The 12,281-nt window shown below is 39.8% G+C and overlaps 2 protein-coding genes across 3 annotated transcripts in view; one reads left to right on the top strand and one right to left on the bottom strand.

Moving 5' to 3' along the window:
• RAB11FIP2 (RAB11 family interacting protein 2) overlaps positions 1–1,780 on the bottom strand; it is a 42,269-nt gene extending 40,489 nt beyond the window's left edge. The window contains exon 1 of one of the 2 annotated variants that reach the window (XM_033181564.1): positions 642–1,780. In XM_033181564.1, coding sequence (XP_033037455.1) covers positions 642–994 — 353 coding nt within the window. In that variant the 5' untranslated portion in view covers positions 995–1,780. The remainder of the gene's footprint in view (positions 1–641) is intronic. The other variant, XM_033181561.1, reaches the window with a different exon arrangement.
• Positions 1,130–12,281, top strand: part of LOC117069847 (formin-like protein 18) — a 166,459-nt gene continuing 155,307 nt past the window's right edge. Inside the window, exons 1-2 of the mRNA XM_033188336.1 lie at positions 1,130–1,312; positions 1,586–1,941. Of these exons, the coding sequence (XP_033044227.1) occupies positions 1,130–1,312; positions 1,586–1,941 (539 nt within the window). The remainder of the gene's footprint in view (positions 1,313–1,585; positions 1,942–12,281) is intronic.

The raw sequence follows: 12,281 nt of genomic DNA, 5'->3' as shown, positions 1-12,281 counted from the left end.
ATAACTCTGATGTAATTGCAAATTCAAAAGAAAATGTTAGTGCATTCGAAGTTGAATATGTTTGTACATACTTCTAAAACTTGTTTTTTTTCTAACAGGTATAGACTCCCATCAAGGCGTACTGACCTCGAAAAATGACGGAGCTAAAATGAAGGCTGTGTTTATAACGCTGAAATGAAATACTGAGTTCTAAATCTGGTAATTTATCTTTCGACAGCTACAAAGTGCGACACATCAACATTACATTGCTAGATTTAATTTCTGATCTTCCATTTCACTGATAATTGTAAAGTTTAAAATCCATAACAATTTATATGAAGTTCTAGTTGGTCAATACTGTGATACAGTCCTCTTTTACTGAAACAATGTTAACTTACTTAAAATCCACCACAAAATATTCAATTATTTGACAGATGTTTACCTCTAACAGAAAGAATAAGGGATCATTAATGATTCCATTTAAAAAATATTTCATCACGAGTGCTACTTTTACTTCAGATTCATGCAAATACGGTGCTTAAAACTGGATCATATTTCAATCCAAAAACCAACGCCCGAAGTACACGGATAATTTCCAAGAACAGAAAAACCATAAATAAGACATAAACTCCCCCAAATTCAAAATCAATTACATAACTTACTCTGTTTTCCTTCTTTGTTTGTCCTCAAAGATGTCATTGAGATTGATTGCCACCTGCCCTAAAAATTTATCCAGACCCACCAGGGACCTGTGCATAACTATAAGGAAAAGAATGTATTTCTCTGGATTTCCCTGCATTAGCAATCCAGGTAGCTCGAAAGAGGCCTCCTCCTTCCAAACTGGCTCAAGGGTTTTCTCAGCTACAGAGGTGGAGTACTTTTCCTTGCCCAGTTGAATTATAGTGTATGTGTCATTGGTGCCACTTTTGCCTTTTGGCTTCAGATCTTTGGCTTGGAGCACTGTGACCTGCACGTGGGTTGGAAACCACTTTTGGGCTTGCTCGGACAGCATCATCCTGTCCTGTTTCTCTGCATCCGAGTTCACAAGCACAGGCAGTGCCCCTCCCGGAGGGAGAGCCTAATTCCTTAATCACAGCATCCTAAGGGCACTTAACGGAGACAGGCAGGCTCAGGGCTCCCCGACTTCCCTATGGCTGATGTCAAAACGCTTCGCGGGGGCAGCCCAGGGGCACGGCCGCTCCGGGGGTCCCCTTTCGTCTGGAGAAACACACAGGCCCACCATCACCTGGCCGCGCCGTGCAGGCCTCTGCGCGGACCCCCGCTCCTGTCTCCACCTTCCCCAGGCCTGCGGGCACGTGAGGCCTGGCCACCGGTACCTGGGCGGAGGGCTGTGGGGGTGCAGGGAGCCCCCCGCCCCAATTCTGCACCCCTGGCCTCCCGCCTGCCTCCTTGCGGCCGCGCAGCCTCCGCTGCCTCCGCGCCTCCCGCCCGCCCGGCGTTTGTCCACGGGCCCGGCCCGGCTCCTCCTCCCGACCCCGGTAGTACGAACCGCCGGCGGTAAACGCGGCCTCGCTCCCTCTAGCAAACCTCTCCCTCCTCCTCCTCCCCCTCGCCTCAGCTCCTCCTCTCGGGCGGGGGCGGGTAGCCGGGGGTGGAGTGGAGGCGGGCAGGGGACGCGGCCGCCCCGGCGCCGACGGGACGCGGGGCGGGCCGCGGGGCCGCGGGCTGCAGGACGGCGGGCGCTGGGTTCAGCCTGGCTGGGCCAGCGGCTCCTAACACCGGACGGGCGGCTGCGACGGCACTTCCGGGTTGGCCTTCTCCATGTTGGTCTCGGGAACGTGAAGGGGCGGGGCCTCGAGGTCAGGGGTCAGCGCCTCCCTGGTTGCCGTGGCGACTGGAGGCACGCGACGCGGGCGCGATGGCGGGGACTCTAGGCCCGGGACTTGATGCTGCTTGGGCCTGGCCCAGTGGCGGGTCCTGGGACGTGGCAGAGGCCGGCAGGTGAGCCCTGGGGAGGGCTGGGGACCGCTCGTGAGAGGAGGTCATCAAAGATCCGGAGACGCCCCTAACTAGGGCGTCTTTGAGGGCAGGGAATCTGTTTTAGCTGTGTCCTGGATTCCCGGTGCCTGGCACGAGCAGGTCCATAAATGGTGTTGCAATGAATTAGGCCGCTTCACTGACCGAAAGCAAACTCTTCTCCAACCTCGTATCCGCCCTTCTCTTTTCGAAAAGCCCGTAAATTGACTGAAAATGACATCCCCCACCCAGACGAAGGGCGATAGGGAAGCAAATAGTTTGCAAAACTAACACGGAGTAGAGACGTAGGGAGGCACTGGGCTGGCATCAGAAGACCTGGTTCCGGCCGCGCCTCTGCCGCTATCAGTGTGTGTGACCTTGGCCGAGTCATTTCACCTCCCTGAGTCTCAGTGTTTTCACTAGTAAAAAAGCCAGTTCTACATCATGTCTAAGACTCCATCACGACTCCATGGGCTTGACGTCAAAAGGACCCCCGTGGGGACTCACACTGTGGTAGACTGTGCAGATCGTGTGGAGACCACACCCCAAACATGGGTTTCGAGTTTTAGGAGATAATACATGTGCCTTTCCTAGCACAATGCGGCACATAAATCTCCTTTTGCCCCTCTATTTCTCAATGGGAAGAGACACTTATGTACTAGCCCTATTGCCTTTAATTCTGTTGTGTCTTACCTTCCCAAGGAAATTCTAAGTTTTGGGACTGCCTTGTCTGTCATGCAGTCCCTTCATAGTGGCTAGCATGCAGCAGACAATTTATTGAATTACTTAATGCCTTTTTTCCCTTTACAAGACTAATTTTGAGAGTGAAAAATATGATACACGTAAATGCACGTTTTTTAACTTAAATGGCCATAAACATGTAAAGTATCGTGTTTATTATTTTCAAGCAAGGTTTAAAACTTCTCATTCAAGGCAGAATTTTTCATCCCTGGGAGACAGTGTATGAAAAGGCCATGTGTGGAAAACAGAACAAAATCATCATACTGCGAATATAGCATCTGGATCCCAGAGTGCACAGTTGTCAACTTTAAAGAAAAATATTCTTAGAGATTTTTAAGCAGTACATTGGAACAGTCAATGGTGGAATTTCACCAGGATCTCTAGGGAGAAATAATTTGATGCCTGAAACTTACAGAAACCAAATAAGCATCATGAAATCAAATTTAATTAAGTTTAGAGTTCTTATACATTTTTAAAAGTCTTCATGTCTCTATTAAAGGTTGTAATTAAATAAACAATAGAAAATGAATTATAATAGTGGATGTGTATTTCTGAGGAGCTTAAATTGTTTGGTAAGCTTTATTAATGATTATAAACTTGTTTACAAGTATCATTTCACTCATCTCTGAAATATAGCCATCTCTAGGGTAGAAGTTGGCAGCAGTAGTTCACAGCAACACAATAACATACTCCAGCACAATTCAGAGAATACTCTAAAGGCAAGAGCTGAACATTTGGAACTACTAACCTCTCTTTCTGTAGCACCTAAATTTCTTTTGAGTTTTCCCAACACCTGGCTAGAGCCAAAATTGTTTAGTTTTACTGGTGAAATCAGAAGTTATGACTTAATATTTTTTAAGCCAGAATAATAAAATAACATATTTTTGCTCCTGGGGAAAGCAAATAAACAAACAAATCAAATAAGCTAAATAGAATCTGGGATTGCATTATAAAAAGGAAATGACTTCCTATAGAATGTTTTCCTTTTTTGATTATATCAAGAGAATAAAAACATAACAGTTGAGTCAAAGACATGGTTGGCTTATAGTGAAAAATAATGGCAATTACCTAAGATCTAGGATCAAAGTGCTTCTCCCAAAATGTTTACTGTTTTACAGTTTTAAAAATTCTTTTTTTTTTTTTTTTTGTTTTTTTTTTTTTTTTGAGACGGAGTCTCGCTCTGCCGCCCAGGCTGGAGTGCTGTGACCAAATCTCAGCTCACTGCAAGCTCTGCCTCCCGGGTTCACGCCATTCTCCTGCCTCAGCCTCCCGAGTAGCTAGGACTACAGGCGCCCGCCACCTCGCCCGGCTAATTTTTTTTGTGTTTTTTAGTAGAGACGGGGTTTCACCGTGTTAGCCAGGATGGTCTCGATCTCCTGACCTCGTGATCCGCCCGTCTCGGCCTCCCAAAGTGCTGGGATTACAGGCTTGAGCCACCGCGCCCGGCCTAAAAATTCTTTTTACTAATTCTAAAATATACAGGGACAACAATTTAAAAAGGAAAGGATTGCATGTGTAAGGACAACATACCAGAATTGAAGAGAGTCACTTTTTAAAAAATTGTCCTATGGCTAATGATATATCCGGAAATGTTTGGTACAATTCCAAAATCAGTGTCTTGGGAAAATAATGTATTTTAAAAGGAAAATGCTGAACATTCTAATTTTAAACTGTTACAGTGCCTACAGCAATGAGTAAGAATGCTTTGACCAGAAAGTTAAAATAGTCAATATTTATTCCCCAGGAGTAGAGGATTTCAGAGATGAAAATATTTACTACATGTTGCTCCTTTCAGTCCCATAAGAAGACTTATTCCAAACATTGGGGGAGATTTTCCCTTTGGACAAAGGCATCTCTAAAATCACGTCTTGCAAATCTGTTGCAGAACAACTATAATGCGCTCATGTTTAAATAGCCCACTGGGTTAAGCATGTTAATGCTCCCATATATATTATGTAATGGATATTAATTATTTTCCAGATGGAGATTCAGAAACATAAGGACAACAAGAAACTTTCCCAAGGTATCATTACAGTCCTCAGACTTCAGACAAACACACACACACACCTCAAATATATACACAACTGAAATGTATATAAAATTCATATACATGTACATATGATAAAGCCCCAGAGTTATATTGGAGATAGATAGATAGATAAATAGATAGATAGATAAGATAGATCAATCTCCACGTAACCGTTCGAAAAATGAAAGAGTATTTGGCAAATTGATTTGAAATTATTATGACAATGAACTGGCATTTGGGGATTTTTGGTAATTTTTTTTTTTTTTCATTGCTGGACTGATCAGTTTCTCTTCTGGGACTGGGGAGTGTGTAGATGCAGTTTGTGATGCCCAAGAAGTAATGTGGTATGTATTGTAAAGAGCTCTAGTCTGCAGCCTGGGTCTTAATCCCAGGTCTGCCTATTACTAGGTACATTTCTTTAGTGAAGTCATTTTTCTTCTTTGGGCCATCTTGTAAAATGAGACTTTTATAGCAGCCACTAAAGGATCCTCTAACATTTAAAGATTCTACATAGTATAGCCACAACGCAAAGAAGCAAATTGTATTATAATTATCTAACTGAATTTGGTCAATATACTAAAGCAGATCTCCTTTTTATGTAACATATTAATAAAGAATTCTCTAATTCAGGAGAAAAAAATTATTTTTCAAGATGTCCTGAGAGCTCTGTCTCTCAAGTGAAGGTAATTGATGATCACAGAAAGCAAGTAAATATGTTTTATTAATAGGCCCTGCATGAGACAATTGACACCAACAGCTCAAGATTTGGAAGAAATTGCATGTAGGTGTGAGTGGTTTTGAGAAGCCTTGAACTTTTTAATTGTAGTAATAAACATAACTTCCATCTGATTATTTGGAGCTTTTTTGAACTGTGAAAACATGCTGAGATTGGTAAGAATTTATGGAGCAAAATACACATTTGTATTTAAGAAGGTTTTGTGGGGGAACATCTTTCAATTTCCTTTTCATAGTATCATAGTATTCTGTTGTATAATTTTTATTCCTGCAACAAAATGCATATTAATGCATAGAACACAAATTGATTTACTTTAACTGGTGTATGGTATTGGGTGAGATGAATAAGCCCCATTTGATCTTTTCTCCTTCCAAAGGACATTTATTTCCACTTTTTCAATTATCATAAACAATGCTGCATAAACATCTATATATGTCTCCTATGCACATATGCAGGGACTTTTTTGTTTTTTTTACAGTTGACGATGAAATTATTGGGAGTTTGTGAATGAGAGTATGGAACACCCGTGGGCCTGAGTATTAGACTTGAATTCTAATCCTGGTTCTACAAACTAAGGAGTTATAGACCTGGCAAGCCATATTCTGTCTGTGCCTCAGAGACCCCTTCCAAATCCAGAATTCTCAAATTCCTTTTGTTATATTTACTGAGAAGCAGAGATTATTGCTATTGGAAGAAGATTTTGTGACTACTTTGGTATTTGTCTTCAAATTTCAGTTGTCTCATCATCATGAGTCTTTCTGAAATCTTCCAGAACGTTGCTGCTTCTACAGATTTAGGTGCAGGTTAATAAGGGCTAGAGAATTTGGATTATTCCTGAAAGCAATGATTAGCAGAGTTCCATAAACTTATCATCTTTGTACTTTGTAAACATCTGCTAATTTTTTTATGTTCAGTTAAAATCCAAGACGGGCATTATTTTTTAAACAAAGAATGGGGGATTCAAATTATAATGTTTCTGGTACAGCCTGGAATCCATACAATTTCTGGGATAATATTTCTGGAAATATGTTCATCTAGAGAGCATTAAACTGGTGGGTGGCTGACAAAAACATGGGTTGGTGGTGCTTTTTCCCCCATGTGAGATCTAGTGTTCTCTGCCTTTCTACTTATTTGATCTATGTTAAACAAAGTAAAGGGCTTTTGTTGTGTTTTTTTTATTTGTTATATTTTATGTGTTTGATATAAAGCCTGGGGGGAAAAAATGACATTTTGAGGGATAGATCCAACTCTTCTTGTTCCAGGGCCAGATTTCAAACATTTCTCCTAAAGCAACTTTCAACTGACCTGAACAATATTTTAGTCCATCTGGATATCTGATCATAAAAACACTTTGGGCTTAGAACTGTGTGCTTATCTTTTACACATTCTGGGTTAGGTCACCTTCAGAGCACCTATAGGTTGTAATATAGGGAAGAACTGTTGCCAGTATGTATTGTAATCATTTTCTGGTTATTGGAATGATCATGGATGATCTGCATAGCCAAAACTGAGCATAAGATGTTGTTTAGCAATGTATACCTAAAGGAAATACTTCCTTTCAGGAATTATGTAGTATAGTGGACAGAAATCATCTGGCTTAATAAACTAATGTTGTATATGACCTTGAGCAACTTAAAGTCTTCTTTAGAAAACAGTGAATTTTACATTTCTTCACTCTCCAAACTTGGATCTTGGGTTATCCAGAGTGGCTTCCCAATAGATTCAAATAAATGAGAAAGTGCATTTTACTATGGTTTTATTTTTAATCAAGTTTATGCAAGATGAGAAGGTATATGGATTGTGCAATTTGTGCCTGTAACTGTGTTCATTTAACACCGGAAAATTAAGGAAGTTTTTCAAAGAACCCTATTCCAAGTATGAAGTGTGTGGCATGAATTTCTAACGTAGGTTTTGCCCAGATCACCTTTATAATTTCGATGGTCTTTGTTTTCCTTTCTGTCTACACTTGGACATTGGGGGAAAAAATGGAGCAAGCTAGCTTTGTAAAAGTGAAGTCTTCTGAATTAGGCACCTCAGGAATCAAGGGCTTGTAATGCTTTCTGAAACAAGATTTGCTGCAAAGTTCCTTGGGTAGAGACACTGAACACTATAGAGTATTCACCCTGTGATAGATTTTTGTCCCCTGGGCACTAATAACAGTGTGACCTTGGGCAAATTATGTAAACCTTCCAAATTTAGGTTTCCTCATCTGCAAAGTGGGTTGTTGGGAAGATTAAATAGGGGAATCAGGTAAGAGTGCAGAGAGGGCCTGACACATAGGAAGTGCTCAAAAGATGCTTGTTGCTGTTGGCTTGATGATGTGTCCCTTCTTCTGCAAGTACTTTCCTCTATCTGAAGGCAAAGGCTACACAGCAATTGGTCTGGACTCTTCCTCAGCAAATAATTAAGGATCCTGAGCTGTGGCAGGTGCCCTTGTAACCCAGCAAGTGAGAACCAGCAAATGGAGACCCTGAGTTATTTTTGTTTCAAGTCAAACTCAATGTTATTGGACATTCTTTCTAAACAAAAGTAACATAAAATAAGCCCTTAATAGTATTTCAAACCTTCTTTTAAAATTTAATAATGACTTTCTAGGTATCCTTTTAACAACTTCATAAAAATGAATCAGATCCTTGAGTTGAAGAAAAATAACTCCTTACATTATATACCTATAAGTAGCAAAATTAGAAATATATGTAGTAGATCATATACCAGGTAGTCTTTTAATATTCTAGATTTTCACTTCAGAGGGAATTATGATAAATTTAAAAACAAAAGTATAACATCCTGTGAATCTTATAACAAATATTCTGCTAACCAGTATATCCATCCTCTGCTTCCCTTTCCTCTCCCTCTCCTCCTTTCCCCTCCCCTTTTTCTCCTTTCCCCTCCCCTTCCCTCCCTCCCTTCCTTCCTTGCAACAGAAATGTATTTCTCACAAGTCTGAAGATGGGAAGTCAAAGACCAAAGTACCAGCTGAATGGTTGTCTAGTGAGGGCCCACGTCCTCCTAGATGACAGTCTTTGCACTGTGTCCTCAAGGGTAGAAGGAATGAGCCAGCTCTCTGGGGTCTCTTTTATAAGAATGCTAATCCCAGTCAAGAGGGCTCTGCCAGGGGCCCTATCTCCCAATATCATCACCTTGATGCTAACCAATATTTTCTAACTTCCATTTGCTACTCTAATGTTAACTTTGTTATCTCAATTTTAATAATAATAATAGCTGACATTTGCTGATGACTTGCCTTATACTGCATTCATTAACATCTCAATCTCATTTAATTTGAAAGAGACAAAGCTACAGCCAATACACACATTACCACTTTTTTTCCTATCCTGTTACAAAGAATGTGAGGTTGTGGGAGAACTCTCTTTAGGCATTGCTCACATCAGGACACTTGAAAAACAGATCCTTCATATCCTTTGGACAGCTCTTGTATTTCAATTGGCTTTAAGCATTATCAGAGCATCCTTGACATGATGTCAGGTCCTAACACTGCTTCAGTGAAAACACAGAGACAAGCAAAAGATAACTGATCTCTTTTGTGCCGCATGACATACTCGATGAGCAGCAGCATATACTGTGGTGTTTGGCATCCATAAACTGCAGAGAAATTGAAATGTATTAATAAACTTTATGCATGGACAAAGAGTGACCTAGGATATCACTGAACTCTTCTGCCTTCATAACCAAAGGTCAAAATGGTAATAGTCTGTTCCTTGTAGAAAAATATTGAGTTTTCATTCAGTGAGATCAAGACTGACCCACTAACTCAACCTACAGTAGACACTTGCTGGAGAATAGAACACAATAATGCATGTAAAATCGTTTTGTAAACTAAATAATTTTACAAATATGAAATTTTATTACGATTTTAGTCTTGTATCTATTAAATGTATACCTATTAGCATGCACACTTTTTTCTTCTAGCATCAAAGGTTGCTTAAAATAACAGTGGAACATTTAAAAGCAAGAGAATTCCAATTTACCGTCATTCAAATTATGTTAAATCCAACTCAACTTTATAAGCGAAGGAACATGTGAAGGATAAATAAGAATTTGATAGTTAAGAAGACAAATATGTGCAGATAAATATATGTGATGGTCAAATTGATTATTACAGGACAATATACTGTATTAATAAAACAGACTAAACTTAAATGTATTGTGCAATGGCAAACCTAGTGCCTTCTTGGAAAAACATGCCTTAACAAGCTCATGTGGTTATAAGATTGATAATATCTTGATAATAACTTAAGTTTTTTTATTCCTAGTAATTGCTGGCCTCCTTATGACCTTCCTCCTAGTTTCAGGCAGTAGCTAGGAGAGCTAGACTAACTGCTCCAGAGAAGCGAGGCCAAGGCATACAACAGAGTCACCTCTCAGCTTTTCCATTTCAAAGGAGACAGTAGGGGAAGATATAACAAAAGCCAAAATGTTTGCAGTAAAGAAAAAATTGGGGAAGAATGCAGTTAATGAAAGACGTATACTTGACAAGGATTTCACTGGACGAAGTAAAGGATAGGGAGCTTGTAAAGAAGATCAAGATAGTCGGACAGGCAGAATGTCTCCAAGACCTTTCCACTCGCCATGCCACTTGTTGAGCATGGGAGCTGGGCAAATTGATGATAGACCATCCAGATAAATTTTGGCATCTAAAAATAAATGTCACTTGCATCTTGTTTCTCAAGAGGGACCTTGAAAGTGAGCAAAGTCCTAGAGCTCCCTAATCCCATGCACCACATTGACTTGGAGCAGCAACAGTAGCAGTAGAATAGCAGAGCAGGGGGACTCAAGGCCAAGATGGTCTAGATACAGGCAGCTCCCTGAGCCTCCTGCCATCACAGAGGTACCTGAGAAACTCCAAAAATTTCACTTTCCCCTGCAAGGTGAGAAAATAACTGAGAGAGGGCTGATAGACTAGGATCCTTCAGGTAGGGATTGGGAAAATGCAGAGTACGTGGATAAAGAACCAGGGACTGGCCATAATGGGACCTACACCTATTACTTCATATGACTTGCTAATAGGAGTCAATGCTGACAGCCATAGACCCTCCTGGGCTTCTCCCTGGGGCCTCAATTTCAGTCCAGCCTTCAGAACTTAGTTTTGGTCTCAGGGAGATGGATAGGGAGATGGAAATTTTACCTGAGTTTAAAAACCTGAATTTATGTAGATAAGACATTTTCTGGCTACATTTTGACAAGAGTAGAACTAGGGGAATCAAAATAGAGATTATGTTGAGTAATAGAGAAATGGAGTTACAGTTCTTGCCTACCATCTGAGTATATGGCCTGAAATACTGTACCTGCTACATACATTGTAAGCAAAGTGAGGTCATGGCCAGAGCCCAAGAGTTTGAGGAGCCTTCTGTGATGTGATGAGATGGTCTTAGGTCTCCTATACTATTAGCTTGTGGTGGTACAGTAGGACTAAATGTTCCAGATACATTAGCATAAACCTGAATTGATGTCCTTGGTGAACTTGGTCTTAAAAATTAAGAGCATTTTGGTTGGGTGACCTACCAACAACATACAGGGAAAAGATGCAGGATCTTGGTTGATTCTCACTGCAGTAGAAATTGATATTGTGGTGTAGCAGCTTGTAAAATTAATGCAAATTTGAGATGAACTAATAAAAATATAGTTTATGAAGGTGCCCCAATACTTGCCGTACCTCTCCTCTCTTGTTACACTAGATCACCCATCTGTGTTCCCATCTGAGGACTCAGGTATTGGACTTCATTTTCTTCTTGTCTTCTCAAGGATTTTGCATCTGCCATTATCCTTTCTCCCTCCTGCATCCTCTCAGTTGTTTTCTTCTCTACTGGATCAATTTCATCAACCTACAAATATTATCTATTATTTCTCACATTAAAAAAAGAAAAAAAAACTTAACTTGCACATACACCCCTGTACCTTCTCCAGCTACCTTTCTGTTTCTTTTTAGAGCAAAACTTACTGAAAGACTTGTTCATATTTACTTTCTCTTTCTGCTCTTTTTCTCTCAAATATACATCGATCAGATTTTTGTCTTCACCCCTCTATGGCTACACATTGTCACAGTCCATATCTTATTTGGCCAGTTAGCAGCACCTCACATGGTTTGTCGCTTTTTTTTTATGGATTAGGTAAAATCAGTGTTTACATTTATAAAGCAGGACATCTTAGGATAACTCCAAGGTTTGGATTGATGGCCTGTTCTATTGTAATATTTGTTGTGTTGTAGTTCAGTGTCATTATGATACTTGGTGATAAGTAATAAAGACTTAACCCCAAAGCTGGCTTACTATGCTTATGTAATGTATTTTTTTCTATTATATTTAAAATATATTTTCTATTCATTCGGTGCATCCACTATAAAATTTATTAGAAAACTTGAATGAGCTGCTTCTCCAAAAAGCATGATCGCTAAAGAGCACTTTGAATTTAATAACTTTAACAAGGGTTTTGAAGCTGGGACTTCAGGCATAAATATTTGAGTCTTGGAACTTTTCTCTGGTTTTGTGATATATATAATGACCTATTATACACATAATATGTAATATTAACATACATACTATATGTAATTTCTATGTTTAGTATTATAAACTTATTAGAAACAAATACATTGTAGTATACATTGTGTACTATTATAAATATAATTCAAATAGATAACAATCACAAACAATATATACTAATTATTATGTTATAGGCATATATAGTTAATATGCTGAATTTTATACATATGTATATAATTTATATATCCTTTGGCTGCAGGAACCTGAGACTCATACCAGTTAATTTGTTTAGAATGGTTTTGTTATATTGATATATGTGGAC

Source organism: Trachypithecus francoisi, unplaced genomic scaffold (assembly GCF_009764315.1).
Source record: "Trachypithecus francoisi isolate TF-2019V2 unplaced genomic scaffold, Tfra_2.0 Contig01579, whole genome shotgun sequence".
NCBI classification, from domain to species: domain Eukaryota; kingdom Metazoa; phylum Chordata; class Mammalia; order Primates; family Cercopithecidae; genus Trachypithecus; species Trachypithecus francoisi.
Note: the sequence above shows the minus strand (reverse complement) of the source record. Positions and strands in the feature narration are given on the sequence as shown.